Source organism: Hypanus sabinus, chromosome 11 (genome assembly GCF_030144855.1).
Source record: "Hypanus sabinus isolate sHypSab1 chromosome 11, sHypSab1.hap1, whole genome shotgun sequence".
Classification (NCBI taxonomy): Eukaryota; Metazoa; Chordata; class Chondrichthyes; order Myliobatiformes; family Dasyatidae; genus Hypanus; species Hypanus sabinus.
Window position 1 is genome coordinate 37,861,308 of NC_082716.1, and position 23,867 is coordinate 37,885,174.

Below are 23,867 nucleotides of genomic sequence, written 5' to 3' on the forward strand. Positions count from 1 at the left end.
TATAACTTGCTTCATATTTGCTGCTACAAATTCGCTATATAGCATTGACTTTTTGCAGATAGACCAGCTATTTAGCAATATTAAGCTTAAATGCTTACTTGTTCTAATTTTCATTTTGTTGCATTATCAGACCAAACTCTTGTTTTCTCATGGCGTCCTGCCTTCTTGCTACATGGCACAGAATTAGATATCAATGTTTTTTCCCCCTTGTGTCTACCTAATCACTTCACAGGCAGTAGATTTTTCTGGAAGAGAGCCTGTTTCATTCACTTTTAGATATTAGCAAAATATGAAAGAAGGATCAATTTTCACCTAACCAGTGACAACAGATAGCTCAATTTCTCTACCATTCGGCAATACCAGAACTATTAATATTCTTTTCTGCCCAGCTGCCTAATTGATATTAAGACGAACAAACCAATCCTTTCTCCAGGTTAAATGCAGGTAAAGTTGTAGGCACCTAAATGTCTTGGTGTATTTCCAGTAAACTTAACAACCACCTCATATTAAGCCTAGAGGTGGATTGCAGTTTCAATCTGGATTAATTTTTCTATCTTGTATCTAATCTAAAATTGTTTATATCTCCCAGTATATATATATTTCCCTTTTCTTCCGGTATTTATTATAGAATTGTTAACCTGATACTTACACATCACCAATGACCCCCCCCCCCCCAAACCTTACACCTTATAGTGAAAATAGATGTAGGCTATTGTATCAATTGAGAGAAAGTTTTCATCACTGCTATCTCATTTTTGTCTAACTTCATTGACACCTTATTCTTCATTTAATTGAATTCAAGGTTCTCAGCCTTGCCTTCAAATCTCTCCATACTTTTCCTTTTATGTATTTTTTTCTTATTCTCTGCTCCCTCTGATCCACAACCAGCTTTTCCATTTTGAGCCATTAGACTTATCCCTGGGGGATGCTCCTTGTTATGGAGTACTAACAGCACAGAAGCAGGCCTTGCTGTCCAATTATATATAGTCCCATTGACCTGCACTCGGACCATATCCCTCCAAACCCTTCCCATCCATATACCTATCCAAATTTCCCTTAAGTGTTACAACTGAACGTGTATCTACCATTTCCACTGACATCTCATTCCACACTTGCACTACCCTTTGGGTGAAGCAGTTACCTCTTGTTATTTGATTCTCTTCCTTTTCTCCCCCTCTTCCTGTCATTCAGACTTTACCATCAGTATTGCTACTGTCTACTCATAAAGGTTTGTATGTACCTTTCTGAACATTCAATATCTAGTCACAGCAACAATAACAACAACATGGATTGGTATTGTCTTTAGCATAGTTCTACAGTGGATTCTTATTTACTGGGACAGCCACTTATGTGGGACAACTCTTAAAGAACAAAAACTAACTGAGCAAATAGCTGGGATTCCCTTTGTTTATTTGGGACACTATGCTGCTTAATTGGTTCTGTTGCCGAACAGTTTCTGACTAGTGACAGTTGCTTGCACGTTGATCACTATACTGCATTAAGAGTAAACAATTTAAAAATAATGGTGTTTGTGTTCAAAAAGCACTGATTCTTGTCTCTGATAGTTGGTGGGAAATTAGCGATAAGACATTTTAGAACTGTTTTATTCATTGTGGTTTCAAGCATTCAGGCTTGGACATACCTGAAATGGCCAAGAGTGAAAATGAAACAATTTCACTACTTCAACAATTTAGGAACCACAAAGAACCTGTAGGTATTGACAATCATCTTGAATGTTACAATGAAGATGGCAATTTGAAGGATGCAGTCATCAAAAGCAACATACTAGGTGTTTGCGCTGATTTTGCTAATTTACAGTCAATCAAAAGAACACAGCAGCGTACACTGGATGAATTCCTCCATCGATAACTATTAGGAACTAATGTATAGTTTTATAGTATTGTTGTAGTATTGGTAGTGTTTTTAATCTGTTCTGTGTATTATTTAAATACATAATTTGTTACTGAGTTAAATGGAATAATAACTTTTTAACTACAGGCAGCCCCCCCCGGGTTACGAACGTCCTACTTATGGACAACTCGTACTTATGAGCGGACTGCCATAATGCCTATTATATTAAAAATTTAAGTTAAATACAATGGTTCGTAATAACGAACGCACGCACTACTTTGTGACACTCATGAAAACATTGTGTGGCTTCAGTGGTTAGTCGGCTCAAGGAAGGAGAATGCCATCCGCCATTTTAAGTCGGATCATGTTTCCGTTAACACTGTGTTGAGTGTGTAACTTTGTATTTGGCTTAAATTTTTACCCTTATTTACCCTTGTAACCATGCCTCCAAAGCGTAAATCGGATGCAAGTGCCAGTGATGCATCAAAGAGAAGGAAAACGATCACGATTGAAAATAAAGTGGAAATAATAAAGTGATTGGAAAGAGGTGAAATGCCATCGGTCATTGGAAAAGCGTTAGGCTATAGTCGGTCAACGATCGGAACAATTTTAAAGGATTAAGTGATGATAGCATTTGAGGAAGAGGACTGGGACCTAAAATCTCTAGAACCGAAAAAGTTTTTGACAAAGGAGTTAGCTGAAGCCTTTCGTCTCATTGAAGCAGGGATGGCAAAGTTAGAGGAGCAAGATCCTAATACAGAGAGGTTCACCAAAGTTTACGATACAGTTTCTGAAGGCCTCAGTTGCTACAAGGCCATTTATGATGAGAAAAAGAAAAGCTCTGCATCGAAAGGTAAAATATATACTATATACTAAAACAAATATTTGACTAACTGACACTAAATAAGAACCGTATGTACCTGTTCCAACTTACCTACAAATTCGACTTAAAGATAGACTTAGGAATGGATCTCATTTGTAACCTGGGGACTGCCTGTATATTGATGAAACTTCGGCTGGTCCCGATGCGTTCCAATTAACTGGAATTCTCTGTATATCCAGAGTATCTTGTGTGCTTAAAATTACTGTGCATATAAGACATTGATTGGACTTCTATCTCTTGTTAAATGCAACTTTCATGTTGGATTATACTCTTATTCATACTACAGCATGGATGGATCTACAACTTCAGAGCAAAAGAAATTTCAAGAAAGCATAAGATTGTTCAGCATATTGGTTTTGTGCATTTATGCTTGTATTTTCATAGGAGAAATCTTTAATCAGCAACAGGAAGTCACTGATTTGAAACAAAACGTAAGCTGTATAATAGTTACATCTGGACTTTCATGGTCTAATTTATTTTGAAAATAAAAATGCTTTCTGTTCCTGGTATCATTATTTGTGGAAGTTAGCTTATCGCTAAGTTTATGCAAAGTAAAATTTCTGAAGTGAAAGCACCATTTTCTTCTCCCATATTTTTGTTTTGCGTGTGATTGCCAAGCATGATCAAGTAGTTTATATGTTAAATTCAGAACCTGCTCTAGGCTTCTATTGTTGCAATCAAAATATAATGGGATTTGTATTTTGCACCATGAATTACTGCTAATACAGTTGAAGAGAAATGTTGCTAGTTTTACTCATCAAAATAAATAAAACTGGTACTAAATAAAATAGTCACACATTTACATGTTTTTAGTGTTATTTTTATTCATTTAGCATGGAATGGATGCATGGTTTGGGGTGGTGTTGGTACTTGGATAATAAGTTTATTTTGAGTTTTGGGAGGGGAAAATTGGTTAAGTATTCAAATTCAGGTGAAACTGCAGTACATGGTAATTTGGATTTAATTCTAATATGACAAAGTTTTGTTTGGAGTACAGCTCACTGTCAGTCACACATCTTTTGCCATTTTATGTTTTCTTCATATTTTGAATTTCTATCTCTGATTTTATTACAGGAACTCAATGGTGCAGTTTGTCTCTTGGAACAGAAGTGGCCAGTTTTTTCTCATTTTATATAGAGGTTCTGGATTGCGAACATCTTCTAAGAGAAGTGCAGAACTGGTTGCAAATCGGCGATTCTCAAATATTCCATCACAGTCTCTGCTGATTGCAAACAACATGGCTTCAGAACAGCAGCAGCCATCATCCAAATTTTCATTCCATCCTCAAACTTACCACAACTTTCTGGTTTTGGACTTTGAAGCAACATGTGACGAACAACTCATAAACCCACAGGTACTTTCTGTTGAATAAATTTTATGCTTCTCCTTTCTGTGGATTTACAGTACCTTGTAAGAGTATTCAGCCCCTAGCTTTTTGTTCACATAAATGAGTATTATAACCAAGGATTTTGATCAATTTAACTGAGAGTTTTTATTTGTGAATTACACTGTCCTTTTTTCCCCAATAGAACCCAGTAACCCAGAATCCCAGAACCCGGAAAAATCAGTTTTCTTCAACTGAAACCATTCCATGGTCGCTTTGGGTTGCTGTTCTGCTGAAAGATGAACTTCCTTCCCAGTGTAAGCTTTCTGGCAGGGACTAGCAGGATTTTATCTAGGATCTCTCTGGATTTAGCAGCATTCATATTCCCATCAATCCTAACCAGATTTGCAATCACAAGAGGTACTGCAGATGCTGGAAATCTAGAGCAATTGTGCTGGAGAAGCTCAGCAGGTCAGGCAGCATCTAAGGATGGGAATAAACAGTTGACGCCTTGGGCTGAGACCCTTCATCAGGACTCAGGTTTCCAGTCCATGCTGCTGAAAAGCATTCCCATGGCATGATGCTACCTCCACCATATGTTATGGTAGAAGTGGTGTTAACTGGTTGGATGTGCAATATTAGATTTATGCCACATCTACCACTTGAGTGTTGAGGTCAAAAAATTCCACTTGACCACAAGACCTTCTTCCACACCTTTTATAGTATCTCCTAAGTGACATGTTGCAAAGTCTTTATGGGCAAAAATATGCTTTTTTTTAAGCAACACTTGTGGCATAAAACTAAAACTACGCTACTTTTGAACTGCTGACATTTCAGTTTTTAAATTGTCAGTTTTTGATGCTTTACAATTTTCCCTGTTTTTTGGGTTCTACTGCAAATAAAGGAGCATGTGATTCATAAATTAAAATTCTGAGTTAGATTGGTCAAAATCCCTGGTTGTAATACTCCTTTATTTGAACAAAGAGTAGGGGGTGAATAGTTTTACAAGGCACGGTATGTGACAATGTTGAAGAATGAGTATTTACAATGGAGTTTGTGTAAGCTATATAATAATCTAGAACAATGTGCTTTTGTCTTAAGTTCAGGATGTCAGATCTTCGTTAAGGTTTCCACATTCATGTTGCAGGAGCACAACATTGTGTTCTGTGAGATTAGGAATCTTTGATGCTGTCATGTTCTGCTTCTAGATGGCCTTAGCTTGCTTTGTAAATAGATTATTTTAATATGTGCTGATTTCAATAGTGACATCTAGTGGCAAATAATCAGCACTGCATCAGTTTCAGGAGCTTTTCCAAGTTGGATTATTTCTGTAATGGTAATTGGAATATTTCTTAACCACTGGAGAAGTGAAAATAGAGTTTGATATAATAATGACAAAGAAAGGACGTCTTCTAATTTAAATAATTATGATAAACAAAATATGATTTGGTTGAGAGTTTTAGCAAAAGGATAGCATCAGATAACAAGCAAGAATAGAATTTACTAAGATTGACCCTAATAGTGCAGATGAAATGTTCTTTCATTCCAGACAGGTGTGCCATAAGGTGGTTGCTGACATTTCTCTGGTGACACTTGATTGTCAGTTGGATAATTATGATGAATCAGAAATATGGGTGACTTAGTTTCTCTTCCCAGAAATGTAGCTTGACCTGCTGAACATTTCTATCATTTTCTGTTTGATTTAAAACTTCCAGTATCTTCATTTTTTATTTGCATCTCTGATACTTACCTTATTTCTCAGTGTCTAGAAAGCATTTAGGCCCATTGAAATACCAAATCTATCTTGTCAATTAATGTAAGCTACATCTCAACCAATCATGCAGTAGACATGACATTTATCCTAGCTCATCAGATTAATATCTCATTGCACATCAGAAGATTTTATACTCTAAAGGCAATGTCTGTTGCTGGGGCAAAATTCCTCAGATTGTATTTTGTCAAAGAAATATTTCAACTTGTGTGAGTCTAGAAAGTGAACCTTACAAGGCTCTTCAGCTTTGGAATTCATCATCGATAAGCTTGATCCACCTGCTACCTGATTTGTGTCTCTAATGTCTACATTACAGTGGTCTTACTTGGTTAATGAGTGAGAAATTCACTGATTTTTCACCTGCATTAAAATGAAATAATAAAAAATGACTAAACCTCCTAGTTTGATTTCTACATCTTGTGAGTTACAGGGTATAATTAAAATAGCATTGTTGACCAGTCATAGTAATGTGTTCATGGTCCATGCTACCTAGTTTCTCTACAATCCCTAAAATGGCAGTCTTTTCACTGTTCAATTTCTCATTGCAAATTTACCTAATCAATATTCTTAGTCTCTGGGTGTTTAAGTTATTAGGGCCCTGACTGAGATCAAGTAGCACAACACAGATTGGGAAGTGAAACCCTTATGAAAAAGGATCTAGTGCTTTCCCGTTGTATATGACAAACACTGGACATTTATCCGTTTGGGTTTCCTGGAGAAATTGGCAGTAGCAGAACATTGCATTTGCGATGGCCATAGAATTGACTTTGATGCCATAAAACTACTGTGCCACACCACTATGTCCTGACGAAGGGTCTCGGCCCGAAACATTGACAGCGCTTCTACCTATAGATGCTGCCTGGCCTGCTTTGTTTCCACCAGCATTTTGTGTGTGCCACACCAATGGCTTTTGGGACCACCTGGGGAAGGAAGCCATTGAAATAAGCTAGAGAAAAAGAATTTTAACAAAGATGAAGGTCTCACTCTAAGTAAGAACTGGAATTCAATTATAAATGAGGTGGGGACAGCAGAAACTTGATTGAGTGAGGACTAACCAATCAAGAGGGATGGACAGCGGGAGTTTATATGCTACTGAACCAGACATGCGTAGTCATCATCCCTGATGAATATGGCAAAGTTTGTAATCAAAACATCAGTTAAAATTGATACCTATACCTGGCAGGAAGCTCGAGAAGAGTTATTTGATGCCTTAAATGATTGTGCATCAGGGATCGCAGAAAATTAAAAAGGCAAGTTTGCAAGTATTACTAATTAACCTATTTTAATTTCTGTGTTCACTTTCCCTTTTTTATATAAAAGCATAAGCGAATGGCCTATAGTGTGACTATTCCACGTGCAGATTGAGTACCCTTATCTGAAATTCCAAATTCCAAAATCCAAAATTTTTTTGATTGTTGACATGATAAAAATGAAAAATTTCACAAGGTGCTGGGGAAGTTCCCAGGTGCTGCTCAGGTCTCTGCACACCATAGACAGTTCTGAGACGTGACCTCACATATGTAATGAACAGAAATTAATGAAAAATAGAAAAGCAATGCATAAGGTGAAAAATGAAGATCTCGATTGTGTGTTGAAAGAGTGGATTCATCAGTGTCGGAGTGAACATGTACTGCTTAACGGTGTGTTCATGAAACAAGCAAAGATCTATCATGATAACTGAAAATTGAAAGTAGTTGTTTCATGCACAAAATTATTAAAAATATTATATAAAACTATACCCACTCCCCCCCCCCCCCCCCCCCATGGGCAGATGTTCGAAGTTGCTGGCGGATATAAGGCCAATCACAGAGTCATTCAACCCCTGACAGTCTATGGAGGAACTGGCTCCATCATGTCAGACTGTGCTCTGACTGCGTACTGTTCACTCTGCTACCTTCACGCCAGCTATACATAAGCTGTACATGTAATGTAAATGGATTTGTGTTTAGGCTTAGGTCCCATCCCCAAGGTATTTCATATACATGAAAATATTCCAACTCCCGAACAAATCCAAAACACTTCCAGCCCCAAGCATTTTGGATAAGGGATGCTCAACTGGTACAAATATTTTTATTTTCACCTGAATGACACTCAACTAGCATGGTAGCAGTTTGAACTTCATAGACTTTATCATTGCTGAGGCATTATTTGGAATTCAATTGCCAATGTAAGTGCACAATTACTTACAAGCTGATTTAGTAGACAGGCCAATGAGGGGTTAAAATGAATTATAGAAAAATAATCAGAAGATAGCACTGCTTTTAACTTTATCCTAGAGTATTGTCACTGAAGTGCATTTAATATTACAAATTTCATGGAATAGGGCAGCATGGGATTAAACCTGGATCCCAGCATTTTGCAGCAACGTGCTTTTATATGGAATGCTGTCATACTATTCGATGATATTAGCCAGATTTTTCCTTTTGATATGAAATTTACTCTCAATTCCCTCTGTCTTTCCTGAGTTTTTTTAATTCATTATTTTCTTTTTAAAAAATTGTTGATTTGTTTTTTAATGGTTTATTGTACAATTATACTTTAATATTGGTGCACAAATAAATAGAGCTAATAGTAGTTTAAAAATGACACTGCTTCCAAGTTTTTTTGACTCCAGAATTGTTTAAGATTTTACTGTATAAGGAATGAAAATATTCCGTTCCTCCTTTTTCAATGTTTCTGCAGTGCTTGTTCAAAAATGAGACATGACGACAAGCAAAAGCTGCCTAACATTCTTATATTAAAGGATTGGGAATAAAGCTGATAAGTAGAATATCATTAAAATAATTTCTAATAATATCTATTGTTTATTGGTTGTAGATGCAAAATTGTCTTCAAAGCAAAAGGGTGATGTTGAATTCAGCATTTAGCTGTTTCTTTTTTTTGTCTGCATGTATATTGACTGAATATACACTTTGTTGACCCAAATTTCAATGATCCTCTGATATTTCTCTGAATAAAATTAAAATGATAAGTAACATACATTTGTTTCTCCCCAGTGTGTTATTCTCAAAATATATTTCATGAAATTCCTGTAATTTTAATTCTGTATCGGTTTTGAAATTGTGGAAATTGCTGTCCATATTGCTGTTCTCTACACTGAAATCTTAAAAAAACCTGAATAAACATTATTTCTAAGTTCAGCATTTCACTTCTAATTGCCTTGAATCCCTTTAGACATCACTGCCTGGACACCAGGCATCAAGATTCGTCTGTCAAAGTGTAAATCAGCAATTAAAACACAAACACCAAAATGTCAAAGATGACCTAAAGCACAACAGAGCTGACAAACAAGTCTGGACAAATCAGTGGATAATTTATAAGCATTGCACTAAAATCTAATTATTTGGCAATTCTTATTTGCAGTTAGCTTCCACTGTGCAATAAATTTATCATGCCATAAATTATTTAGAGAAGGTTATAATGTAAATCAAAAACAGAAGTGTATTATTTAAAGACAAGTTCCTGTACACCCATTTTGCTTGTCTTGTAATTTGTTATCCAGAAGATTTTGAAATGTATCTAGTACCATTTCCTAAAGTTGATTTTACTTTTAAGTTTAGATGTTAATAACCGTTATGTTTGAAATCTCTGCCAGATCATGTTTGAAAATCTTTCAAGGTGCTTTTTTATTTGTCCCTAAGTTTGAGTGTAGGGTCATCAGGCTTGTATCAATATTATGTGCCGGGATGATTAATCCAGGTATTGTAAATGATGTATAAATGGAAGACAAAAATGTATACAACGAATTCACAAAAATTAGAAACTTCATCAGACATTTCTGCATGTTACATCAAGTAATTAATATGAGTTTCATGGAGATAACATTTCTCATTGAAACATATTAATCAACTGATATGTGTTTTGTAAATATGGTTTACAATTTTTAAAATTTATTTACTTTTTGAGATGTTGTCATCACTTCAGTACATCTGTTGCCCATCTCTTTGTTGGTAAAACACATTTTGATCAGAATTAATATAACGTGTCATTCAAAATCAAAACTTTCTTAACTTGTGTTTCTAATGTAAAGAGATTACTAAAATGCATACTCTCAACAATTTATCATAATTCATTTTATTTATTTAAATTTAACATTATCTGCGTGAGTAATTTCAAAGTTCTTGGAAAGGCCTTCAGCTGCCTCAGAGATTTCCGAGGCATTTCTGCTGGTGTGGACATGACGAGTTACTTCCTGTATGTAGCCATTCTGTGATTCAGAGATATACGACCTGAGATCTGCTCACTGATTAAAGCCTGATACTTGCAGAATATCTGTCAGATACAAAGCCACAAGAGATTCTGCAGATGCTGGAAATCCAGAGCAACATAGAAAGTGCTGAGGAATTCAGCAGGTCAGGCAGCAGCATCAATGGAATTGAATAAACAGTCGATGTTTTGGGTCACGACCCTTCATCGTGACTGGAAAGGAAGGGGAAGATGCCAGGATAAGAAGGTGGGGATGGGGGAGGAGGAGGAGAAGCTTGAAAGTGAAGCCAGGTGGGTGGGGAGGGGGAGGTGATAGCTGGAAAAGACTGGAGAAGAAAGAATCTGATAGGAGAGGAGAGTGGACCATGGGAGAAAGGGAAGGAAGGGCAACCAAGGGAGGGGACAGGCAGGTGAGCAATTGAAAAAGAGGGTAATGCAAGGAGGAAAAAATTTACTGGAAGTTAGAGACATTGATGTTCATGCCAATGGGTTGTGGGCTGCCTAGACAGAGTATGAGATGGTGTTCCTCCAGCCTGAGAGTGGCCTCATTGTGGGAGGCCATGAACTGACTTACCGAAATGGAAATGGGAGTAGGAATTAAAATGAGTGACCATTGGGAAACCTTTCCTTTTGTAAATGAAGTGTTGCTTCACCTGGAAGGACTGTTTGGAGCCCTGAATGGAGGAGTGGGCGAGGTGAATGGGCAAGTGTAGAATTTCTGCCACTCTCCACCTGTCAGATGTTGGATTAGAGCTGGATATCTCCATGCTGTAGAAGTTTGGGTGGGCAGGTATTGAGGTAGACTATGGATCTGATCCTGTATACTGTATACAAAAGTACTGTTAGATACAAATGATGACTCTGCGTAATGTCATAACTCATTAAGAGAAGGTCGCTTATAAGATACCCCTTTGATATGAGTGGCCATCACTGTTGTGGGTAGATTTACAATGTGAACTAGTTATTATATATTGCTCTTAATTTTATAAATAAATTTTGTTTCTTCAGATTTACATGCATTTGGACCCAAATAGAGATTTGAAAGTATATTATTTCTCTTCTTTTCTCTCCTCCAATATTGTTTTTACCAGATCATTGACTTCTATAGCAAATTATGTCTGTGTCAACCATTAAGTACACACCTATGTCAATCCCATTTATTGGTACTTGGGCTACAGCCTTCTGTGCCTTAGCATTTTAAATGTTCATTGAGATATTGTCTTAAAAAGATCTGCAGTGCAAGTAGATGGCAGTTTTATATTTTTGAAATGGCAGCACTCCAGTATAGTAGTTCTGAAAATTTCATTTTTTAATAATAGTTGTTCCCAATCTTATTTACAGCTTTGTGATTTTTAAAATATATTTCAGGTCTTTGTAATTCGATTTGATTACAATCTCTTAATTAATCCATTTTATTTCAATTGTTACTGAGGTTCCTTAGCTTGGATACAACTTATTTATTGATAGTGTGTTCCTAACCATTCCTCTCTAAGGCATTGAACTGATATGGATTTGATCAGTGCCTTTGTGCCTTGGGAATGAACTGGTATGAAAGGCACAAAGTGGTGACCGTCTTTAGGGAAAATGTAGCATTTCATGAATCATATTAATTTATATAAAATTAATTTCATTTTAATTTGCCTAGACCTCCCATGTTCCTTTTCTTCTTTTGTGTAGATCCTTGTAAATAACAATTTTTTCATGACCAAACATTGTTAATTGGGCTGTTAAGCATTAACTTATCGGCAGTTATTTGCTCCTTGGCTAGAATATACAGTATTTTTCTGTGTACTCTTCAAACATGAAGGTCAGACTAGTTGCGTTTTTTGTGTATGCCAGAGAGACCACAAAGGTTCCAAGTTCAATTTCTGTTTTTCAGTCCACGGCAATTGACCTCAGTATCTCTTACATAAATTGTGCTTTGCTGATGCTATACAATTTTTATTCAAAATGAATATTTTTTAAAAAACCTTAGTTTCAGCTGTGATACCAAGACACATCTTTTGCAAGCTGACCCATGGGGAAGTGGGTCATTGCTTTTAAAGAGATCTCTCCATGACAACAAGGGTATCCCAGGGGAGGCCACCTTCTCCTTGACAGAAGGACTCAGCTGATTGTGATTAGTGACAGCCAGCAGCTCAGGTTGAGGGGTCTATGAGCTGCAGTTAGCAGTTCACAGATACCTTGATCTTTACAGAGGCTTGCCATTACTAAATTTTTAATATAAAACTTACATGGTCACTGTTTTTACATATAAAAGCAGTGACAGGGATTGTGGGGGAGCCTCTTAGTCGCGCACATTTCACTACTTGCAGCAAAAAAACATGCTTGGTTTTAATAATCATTATTTGAAAAAATCATAAATTGCACCATTGAATTCATTTTTTATCAAATAACAAGAGTGGCATAGATTGACGATGTCATTGCCTGAGGAAATATGATGTGGAACTGAAGTCTGCACTGTGGTTGAATTGCAGTAGGAAGTGCTCTGTCCAATTCCAGACAGGTAGGACTTCACAGCAAAGTGGCATAAATACTATAAAACAATTCTAAGATTCTTTATAATCTACTAAGGAACTATTATGTACAATTCTAGGCAAATGTAAGGGTCTTTTGAATCCACAGTGCTAAGAAATGGACTGTGTAATGAATGAATGTAGCAGAGACCAGGTCAACATTAAGGAAGATTTTATATGGGTAGTTGTTAGGGGGAACATGGGGCCTTTTAGGAGCATAAACGTCAGTGTAAACTATTGGGCCGTGTAATCTCTTCCTATGTTGTAGGTTCCATATCTTACGTATGTAGCAGATGACAGAACAATATATAGGGATGGGCAAAACTAAAATAAGTTAATAACCAGTTAAACTGTAAATCCCTCACATTTCCCATTCTATTATACCAATTGCAACAACGAGGAATGTGAATAGACTTTAAGCTAAAAGAGGTGGGGGTGGGGGGTAGAGTGGTGGATTCAGCAGCTTGGAAATGTATTGATATAGTAAAAGGGAAGGAGCACAAGAGAAGTTATTGAAGTCTCCAGAATAAAGAATAAGACAAGTTTAGAAACGGATAAGAAGTTAACTTCAGGCGACAAGGAGACAAAATTGACAGGAAGGTTAGTGAATACAGGACTGAAGATGTTACATTTGAATACATACAGTATACAAAATAAGTAGATCTTGTAGCACAGTTAGAAATTGGCAGGTTTGATGTTGTGGGCGTTGCTGAGTTGCGGTGGAAAGAAGATCACAGCTGGGAGTTTAACATCCAAGGATACACATTGTATTGAAAGGACAGACAGAGTTCTTGGGGTGAATGTGTTGATTTAAAAAAATGAAATCAAATCCTTAGAAAGAAGTAACACAGGATTGGAAGAAATACTTATGGGTAGTGTTAAGAAACTGCAAGAGTAAAAAGACCCTAATAGGAGTTATATTTCCAGTCCTCCGAGCAGGATGTGGAGTACAAATTACAATAGGAGATAGAAAAGACAGATCAAAAGGGCAATGTTACAATGGTCATGGGGGATTTCAATGTGGGGATAGATTAGGAAAATCTGGTTGGTGCTGGATCCCAAGGAATGGAACTTGTAGAATTCCTACAAGATACTTTCTTAGAGCAGCTTGTGGTTGACCCTACTAGGGATAAGGCAATTCTGGATTGGGTGTTAAGTAATGGACCAGATTTGATTAGGGAACTTAAGGTAAAGGAAGGCAGTAATCATAATATTCAGATTCAGTTTATTGTCATTTAGAAACCCCAAATGCAATGCAGTTAAAAAATGAGACAACGTTCCTCCAGAATGATATCACAAAAGCATATGACAAAACAGAATACACCAGAAAATCCACATAATGTTTGGCAATCCCCAATCCAGAGTCCAGAGAGGCTGCTGCGTATTAATATCACGCTACCATCTTAGCGCATTCCCTGGAAAGGAGCTCTAAATCTACTAGACAAAACAAGACCAAAAACTAAAGCTACAAGACCTGCACAAAACCACATAGTTACAACATATAGTTACAACAGTGCAAACAATAGCAAAATTGATAAAAAAAAAACAGACCATAGGCACAGTAAAAATAGTCCAAAGATGTTAAAAGACTATAAGTTCGAAAGAAACCATCACACAGTTTTCACAAGTCCTCAGGGTCCCGATTGACTTGATATCCCACGCCGGCGGCAGAAGGGAATACCCCCGCTATGGATTTCCATGGCGCCGCCCGACTCAACCTCACAGATGCAGCACACAAGGAAAGCTCCGTCGAACCCAGCCTCGCAGACGCAGTGCACAGTGAAAGCAACCTGACCGCAGTGGATTCCGAGTCCGTCGAACCTCCAACCATCCCCCCCGGCACAGCTTCTCCAAGCACCATCCTCTGCCAAGCATATTAAGATGCCCCCATCAACGGCCATCGGCAATGTGACCCCGAGGACTGGGGGCCTGTTTTTCCCAGCAGAGACCCAGATCTCACAGCAGCAACAGCAACGAAGAAGGTCTTCCTGGCGATTTCCCGATGTTCCTCCGTGCTCCCACATCCGTTTTCAACCGATTAATCATGGCACCCCACTTCACAAATAACAGATAATCAGCTCCGGAGTGGCCAATGCAAGCTGAGTGGCATCGCCATCTAATATGTTAGAATTCACCCTGCAGTTTGAGATGGAGAAGCTAAAATCAGATATATCACTATTACGTCTGCAAAAGCATGAGAGAGGAGTTGGCCACAGTTGATTGGGAGGCGACACTAACAGAGATGACAGTAGGATAGCACTGGTTGGAGTTTCTGGAAGTAATTCAGAAGATGCAGGATCAGTTCATCCCAAAGAAGAAGCAGCATTCTAAAGGAAGGATGAGGCAACCATGGGTGACAGGGGAAGTCAAAGACAGCATAAAAGCAAAAAAGAGGGCATGCAATATGGCAAACTAGAGGATTGGGAAGCTTTTGAAAGCCAGCAGAAAGCAACAAAAATAGCAATAAGGAGAGAAAAGACTACATATGAAGGTAAGCTAGTTATTAATATAAAAGAGGATACCAAAAGTTTTTTCAGGTCTGTAGAGTAAAACAGAGGTAAGAGTGGACATAGGCTTGCTGGAACATGATGCTGGAGTGGTAGTAATGGAAAAAAAAGAAATGGCAGATGAACTGACTAAGTGTTTTGCATCAGTCTTCACTGTGGAAGACACCAGCAATATGCCAGAAATTTTGAGAATGTTGGCAGAAGTGAGTGTAGTTGCTATTACTAATGAGAAGGTGCTGAGTAAGTTGCAAATTTGAAGGTAGGTAAGTCCCTGGACTCAGGGATCTGAAAGAAGAAGGTGAATATATTGTGGAGCCATAATTAATGATCCATCAAGAATCACTAGATTCTGGAATGGTTCCAGAGGACTGGAAAATTCCAAAATATCTCTCTATACTTTCAAGAAGAGATAGACACAAAGGACAGGAAATTATAGGACAATTAATCTGACTTCAGTGATTGGCAAGATGTTGGAGTTCATTATTAAAGATAGGGTTTCAAGTACATGGGGGCACACAGTAAAATAGGCCAAAGTCAGCAAAGTTAGGTAGGGGGCAGATGGGGTTGTGGAAGCAGAGAGCCCACAGAAGGACTTGGACAGGTTAGGAGAATGAGCAAAGAAGTGGCAGATGGAATACAGTGCAGAGAAGTGCGTGGTCATGCACTTTGGTCAAAGAAATAAAAACATAGCCTATTTCTAAATGGGAACAAATTCAAAAATCGAAGGTTCTAGAGGACTTGGCAGTCCTCGTGCAGAATTTCCTAAAGATTAACTTAGGGGGACTATAATATTAAAGGAAGGATGTAATGCTGAGGCTTTATAAGCATTGGTCAGACTATATTGTGAGCAGTTTTAGGCCTCATATCTAAGAGAGCGCATGTTAGCATTGGAGACGGTACAGAGGACGTTTACAAGAATCATCCTGGGAATGAAAGAGTTAATGTGCAAGAAGCATTTGATAGCTCTGGGCCTATACTCACTGGAGTTAGAAGAATAAGTGGAGATCTCATTAATACCTACCAAATATTGAAAGGCCGCGATAGAGTGGACATAGAGAGGATATTTCCAATAGGGGCATGAGTCCAGGACCAAGGACACAGCCTCAGAATAGAAGGACGTCCCTTTAGAACAGAGATGAGGAGGAGTTTCTTCAGCCAGAGGGTGGTGAATCTGTGAAATTTATCGCCACAGATGACTGGAGAGCAAATTGTTGGACATACGAGGGGTGATTGACAATCGGGGTGATTGGGAAGTTCGTGGCCTAAGGTAGAAGGAGATGAGTTATTAACTTCAAACTTTCTGCATAATCACTCAGAGTTGAACTGCATGTATGTACAGGTAACAAAAGCTGTATAACTCATCTCCTTCTACCTTAGGCCACGAACTTACCAATCCACCCCTGCTGTGGACACTTCCTGGAGGTCCAAGATCTATATGCTCCACGACCGCTGGACTAAGTGTATAAATGTAGCAGGGGACTATGTTGAAAAAGAAATGTGCTAGGTTTTCTAAAATTGATTCTTTCTACCTTAGGCCACGAACTTATCAATCACCCCTCGTATTTGAGGCTTGATGGGGGTTGGCAGGTTCTTGGTTAATAAAGGTTACGGGAAGACGGCAGGGAACTGGGGTTGAGAGGGAAAATAATTCAGCTATGATTGAATGGCAGAACAGACTCAATGGGCCAACTGGCCTAAATCTGCTGCTATGTCTTATTGTCTTATTCCCTCTTTACAACTGAAAAAAATGTTACTTGTACAATTACATGTGTAACAAAATTAATCTACATAATGGATTAATTTTAAGGCAAATGGGGAAAACTGCTGAAGTATCATCATTATAGAGAATGAGAGCGTGATGAACATAGAACAGTACAGGCTCTTCTGCCAATGATGTTGTGCTGACCTTTAAACAACTCCAACACTTCACTCCAGTCTTTTTTTCATCCATGTCTCTTAAATGTCCCTGAAGTATCTACCTCTATCACCACCCCAGGTAGTGCATTTCGTGCACTTACCCTTTGCCACGTAAAGAAAACAAAAAAAGGTAAAGGAAAGTGAATGGATACACCACAGGAGTGAGAAGTTGAAGGAAACAAGATCTGGGAAGAGGTGCATCAGACTATGGGGGCAATCAGATTCCACAATCTACCACTAGAAGTTTGGCCTTTAAAGCACATCTGCTACCCTGTATGTTTCCACGAATAAAAAAACTACCTCCCATGAATGAAAAGACAGAGAAAAATAATTTGATGACATGATGGGATAATGCCAGTCATTTCCTACTTCATTTCTGCTAGCTCTTCTGTTAGGTTTTTACCCTTCTCTAATCTCAATTGCTACTACACACTCTCTTTCTACATCCTGACCTTTCCTTATCGCCATTTTCTTCTCTCTTCTTACTTGTTGAGCCCACACAAGGGGACAATTAGATCACCAATTTTGTCTGATTAATTTGGTTATTTCTGTCTCCAGTCTGTCGTTAGCCAACCTCCCAAATACGAGGCAGCCTACAGCGAAGAAGTCATTACCCCGACACAGTGGTGTCAAGAAAACAATCTCTCCCTCAATGTCGCAAAAACAAAGAAGCTGGTTGTGGATTACAGGAGGAATGGAGAGAGACTAGCCCCTATTGACATCAATGGATTTGGGGTTGAGAGGGTGAACAGCTTTAAGTTCCTTGGCATAAACATCACCGAGGATCTCACATGGTCGGTACATACTGGCTGTGTGGTGAAAAAGGCACAACAGTGCTTCTTTTCCTCAGATAGTTGAGTAACTTTGGTATGGGCCCTCAAATCCTAAGAACTTTCAATAGGGGCACAATTGAGAGTGTCCTGACTGGCTGCATCACTGCCTGTACTTCCCTCAGTCGCAGGACTCTGCAGGGTGGTGTGGACAGCCCAGTGCATCTGTAGATGTGAACTTCCCAATATTCAGGACATCTACAAAGACAGGTATGTAAAAAAAGGCCTTGAAGGATCATTGGGGACCCAAGTCACCCCAAACACAAACTGTTCCAGCTGCTGCCATCCGGGAAACAGAACCGCAGCATAAAAGCCAGGACCAACAGATTCCGGGACGGCTTCTTCCACCATGGCTTCAGACTGCTTAATTCGTGCTGACACAACTGTATTTCTATGTTATATTGACTGACTATTTATTATAAATGACCATAAATTGCATATTGCACACTTAAACGGAGATGTAAAGATTTTTACTCCTCATGTACATGAAGGATGTAAGTAATAAAGTCAATTCCACGCTTCTTCCATGGTATCCAAATAGGACACCACGGATTAAGCGTGAATGCAGAACAGGGTTACAAGTGCGTTTAAGGAAGCGGGGTTTTAAACTCCTTATACTGACTATCTTGCTGGCAAATGTGCAGTCTCTGGTGAATAAAATCGATGATCTCAGAGCCAGGGTGCTGAATCAGAGGGACATTAGGACCGCGTGTGTCCTTTATTTCATGGAGTCCTGGTTAACCCCTTCCGTACCGGATGCAGTGATTCAGATTGAGGGGTTTACTACACACTGTCCAGATAGATCTATAGAGTCAAAAGCAGAGGTGGAGGAGTATGCCTCATGATCAACCCTTCTTGATGCACAAAATATCAGTGCTGTCCCAATTCTGCTCACCAGACCTGGAATATCTAGCAGTAAAGTGACGTCCTTTTTACCTGCCTCAGGAGTTCTCTGGGGTCATTTTGGTAGCAGTGTACATTTCACCTCAGGCCAATGTCAGTCAGGCTTTAGATGATCTGAGCAATGGGATCAACACACACGAAACAGCGCATCCTAACGCCTTCACCATTGTTTTGGAAGATTTTAACTAGGCCAGTTTGAAAAATTGCTAAGCAATTACCATCAACAGATCACGTGTAATACCAGAGGAAACAACACACTGGACTACTGCTCCACCGCCATCAAAAATGCCTACCATGCTATTCCACGTCCTCAGTTCGGGAAGTCTGATCACCTGGCTGTACTTCTACTCCCTGAGTATAGGCAGAGACTGAAGACTGCCGCACCAGCAGTGAGGACCAAGAAGGTATGAACAAGGGAAGCACAGGAGTGCCTACAGGACTGCTTTGAATCGGTGGACTGGACTGTACTCAGGGGTTCATCTTCAAACCTGGATGAGTATGCTGCAGTTGTTACCAACTTCATTAAAACCTGTGTAGATGGGTGTGTGCCCACAAGGGCTTACTGTACATTCCCAAAGCAAAAGTCATGGATGAACCAGGAGGTATGTGATCTGCTGAAGGCTAGATTTGTGACATTCAAGTCTGGCGATCTAGGCCTGTACCAGAAAACCAGGTATGATTTGCAGAGGGCTATTTCAAGGACAAAGAGACAATTTTCGAATGAGGTTGGAGGCAAGATCGGTTGCACGACAACTCTGGCAGGGTCTGCAAGGCATTGCTTCCTGCAAAGCGAAACCTAATAGCATGAATGGCAGCTATGCTTCACTACCAGCTGAACTCAACACCTTCTATGCCCACTTTGAAAGAGAGAATACAACTACAGCTGTGAAGATCCCTGATGACCCTGTGACCTCTATCTCACTGTTAAGCTGTCTTTAAATAGAGTGAACTCTCGCAAGGTGGAAGGTTCAGATGGAGTACCTGGTAAGGCTCTGAAAACCTTTGCCAAACAACTAGTGGGAATATTCAAGGACATTTTCAACCTCTCAATGTGAGGTGCCTTAATGCCTATTGCCCAGTAGCCTGGTGATGAAATGCTTTGAAAGGTTGGTCATGACTAGACTGCACTTCTGCCGCAGCAAGGACCTGGACCCATTGCAATTTGGCTATCATCACAATAGGTCAACGGCAGACGCAATCTCAATGGCTCTTCACACGACTTTAGACCACCTGGACAACACAAACACCGACATCAGGATGCTGTTCATCAACTATAGCTCAGCATTTTATACCATCATTCCCACAATCCTGATTGAGATATTGCAGAACCTGGGCCTCTATACGTCCCTCCGAGATTCTTTTCCTTGTGGGCATACTCAGCAAATCTATAGAATATTAACTATAAACAGGATCAATGAAAGATCAGGTAGAAGACAGCGAATTGTGAAGATGCAAATATCAATAAATAGCATTAAATAACGAGAGCATCAAATAACAAGATAAGGAGTCCTTATAGTGAGATCATTGGTTATGGGAACATCTCAGTAGATGAGTGTAGTTATCCTCTTTGTTCAACAGCTTGATGATTGAGGGGTAGTAACTGTTCCTGAACCTGATAGTGTGAGTCCTGAGGCTCTTGTACCTTCTTCCTGATGGTAGCAGTGAGAAGAGAGCATGTCCTTGGTAGTAGGAGACACTGATGATGGATGTTACTTTCTTACAACAGTGTTTCATGTGGATGTGCTCAATGGTTGGGAGGGCTTTACCTGTAATGTTCTGGGCTGAATCCATTACCTTTAATAAGATTTTTATTCAAAGGCATTGGTGTTCTCATACCAGGCAGTTATGTAGCCAGTCAATACACTTCCCACTACACATTTAGAGAAGTTTGTCAAAGTTTTTGATGTCTAAGGAAGTAGAGGTGCTGTTGTGCTTTCTTTGCAATTACATTTGTATGATGGGTCCATGACAAGTCCTCAGAGAGAGACACCCAGAGATTTAAAGTTACTGACCCTCTGCACCTCTGATGAGGACTGGCTCATGGATCTCTGGCTTTCCTTTCCTGAAGTCTACAATTTTTTCTTTGGCCTTGCTGACATTGAATTAGAGATTTTTCTTATGACACCACTCAGCCAAATGTTCAATCTCACTCCCGAACAGTGATTTATCATCATTTTTGATACAGCTCACAACGGTGGTATTATTGGCAAACTTAAATATGGTGTTGGGGGTGTACTTCGCCACACAGTCATAGGTGTAAAGTGAGAAGTGCAGGGGGCTAAGTACACAGCCTTATGGTGCACTTGTGCTGATGGAGATTGTGAAGGAAATGTTTTTGCCAGTCCAAATGGACTGGGGTCTGCAAGTGAGGAAATCTGGGATCCAATTGTACAAGGGGGTATTGAAGCCCAGGTCTTGGAGTTTACCGATTAGTTTTCAGGGGATAATGGTATTAAGTGATATTAGAAATCATGATTGTTACCCTTTCCTCAGCCATCTGGTATTGTAGGGTATAAACTATTGTATTTGTGAGATTTACCTCATTATTGCTGTTTCCTTTTTTAAATCTTTTAGTCCATTAATAAAGTTAATAATGACATGGTAGTGTAGGAATCAATTTCCATTGCTGTCTGGAAGGAGTTTGCATATTCTCCCTGCGACAGGGTTTCCTCTGGGTTGCCCGCTCACATTCCAAAAACATATAGCTTAGTACAAGTTGTGGACATGCTATGTTGGCACTGGAAACATGCCGGCACCTTGGGCTTACCCCAGCACATCCTCAGTCTAGTTTGCCCGTTGATGCAAATGATGCATTTCACTGTCTTTCAATGTACATATGTCAAATAATACACATTTTAAATCTTTAATCATTAAGTTCCTGCTCTTGGACATTTTTAGTTTTCTGTGCATTGCTGGAACATTATGAACTGGAGGATTACCAGCAGTATTGCAGCTTTATCAGAGCCTCTCACATCTTAACCAAATGCTTTGCAATTTTCTAAAGAATGTAAAAAAATTAAGATTTCTTCTTTGTAGAATAATCATAATTATCATGGTAATAGGACCTATGTACATAACACTAATAAAAATGTTATTTTTTGTACAATTGTGAGAGAAGAAAATCATCTATTTACATATCACTTCTTTCCTTCTCCACTCCAGGAAATTATTGAATTCCCAATCCTCAAGTTACATGGCAGGACACTGGAAATTGAATCTACCTTTCATACGTATGTTCAACCAATTGTCCATCCAAAACTGACATCTTTTTGTACGGAGGTATGGAGAAAATAACCAGGTGTTTTTATCAACCTTGCATGCATTTTATCCAGATTAATGTAAAACATATATTAAAATATATTTTAAAAACTGCTTTATTTTTAATTTAGCTTAGTACTTGTCAAATATTGCATTTGGCGACTACATTCAGTTGATTTATCGATGTTTACTTTCTCTAATTTTAATGTGGGGTTGAGGAGGTCAACCATATTTCACATTTAAGTGAAATATTGCAAATGGAAGTTGAATGGTGAGAAACTGCCAGTAACTACGACATATGTTAGGTTGTTGGCCGAGATAATCCAAATGATCTTAAATGATGGTTTAGAGATCTCTGGTTGCAATGCGTTAATTGCTGTAATAACCCTTTAGAATAAAATATTTGATTCATCTTGCTGGACTTTTAGTTTGGCTGTTTGATCAGTTGATATGTATAAATCAATGGAACTTTGCTCCTCTAGAGACTGTTGTTAAGTTGATAAATAATTAGTAAGGTTAGCCTGAAAATTGATGAACTATCCTCTAGGGAGTTTACTAGAGATACGGTGAACCAAAATGCAGGTCATTCCTTACCAAAAATCGTTCTAGTAACCACATAACTATATAACAATTACAGCACGGAAACAGCCATCTCGGCCCTTCTAGTCCGTGTCGAACGCTTACTCTCACCTAGTCCCACTGACCTGCACTCAGCCCATACCCATGCATTTCTTTCCTGTCCATATACCTATCCAATTTTACTTTAAATGACAATACCGAACTTGCCTCTACCACTTCTACTGGAAGCTCATTCCACACAACTACCACTCTGAGTAAAGAAATTCCCCTCGTGTTACCCTTAAACTTTTGCCCCCTAACTCTCAACTCATGTCCTCTTGTTTGAATCTCTCCTACTCTCAATGGAAAAAGCCTGTCCACGTCAACTCTATCTATCCCCCTCATAATTTTAAATACATCTATCAAGTCCCCCCTCAACCTTCTATGCTCCAAAGAATAAAGACCTAACTTGTTCAATCTTTCCCTGTAACTTAGGTGCTGAAACCCAGGTAACATTCTAGTAAATCTTCTCTGTACTCTCTCTATTATGTTGATATCTTTCCTATAATTCAGTGACCAGAACTGTACACAATACTCCAAATTGGGCCTTACCATTGCCTTGTACAATTTTAACATTACATCCGAACTCCTATATTCAATCCTCTGATTTATAAAGGCCAACATACCAAAAGCTTTCTTCACCACCCTAGTCACATGAGATTCCACCTTCAGGGAACTATGCACCATTAGTAATTAAATCCTAAACAACATGACAAACGAGTTTGAATTTTATTCTGGGAAAATCTGTTCAAAAGTTCATTTTATTGTCAAAGTATGCATGTACAATACAACTCTGATATATGTCTTCTCCAGATAGCCATGAAATATAGAAAGACCATGCATCAAACACACCCCTTGTGACAATGAAAAGGAAATAAAACTCACAAACCCCAAAAACCCCCACCCCTCCCCCACAGATAAAAACAATGACACTAACATCAAATCCCACCCCTCTCTCCAGCAGGAAAAAAAGTGACAATAGCAACAAATTTTCACCCCTTCCCCCTACAGGAAAAAAACATTAACAATAACAATCACTGACCCCTCACTTGCCAAAAAAACATCGATAATAACAAGGTCCCCAAATCCTTCCCCCGCAGAAAAAAACAGCTACATTAACAATCCCCGACCCCCTCACTTGCAAAAAACCAGTGGCCTTAATATCAAAACCCCAGATTCCCCCATTCACATGCAAAGAACTAACAGATTACCCATCCACCAATTGACCAAAAGAAAGTAAACGCTGAAAAAATGAAGGAGACCAATATGAAGTACATTACAGT

The 23,867-nt window shown here is 38.8% G+C and overlaps 1 protein-coding gene across 5 annotated transcripts in view; it reads left to right on the plus strand.

Moving 5' to 3' along the window:
* The window catches only part of LOC132401858 (ERI1 exoribonuclease 3-like), a 298,380-nt gene that overhangs the window by 27,011 nt on the left and 247,502 nt on the right, over window positions 1-23,867 (plus strand). For all 5 annotated transcript variants that reach the window (XM_059984141.1, XM_059984143.1, XM_059984145.1 and 2 more), the window contains 2 exons: window positions 3,809-4,088; window positions 21,871-21,987. In XM_059984141.1, coding sequence (XP_059840124.1) covers window positions 3,816-4,088; window positions 21,871-21,987 — 390 coding nt within the window. In that variant the 5' untranslated portion in view covers window positions 3,809-3,815. Of the gene's footprint in view, window positions 1-3,808; window positions 4,089-21,870; window positions 21,988-23,867 lie in introns of those variants that run through there.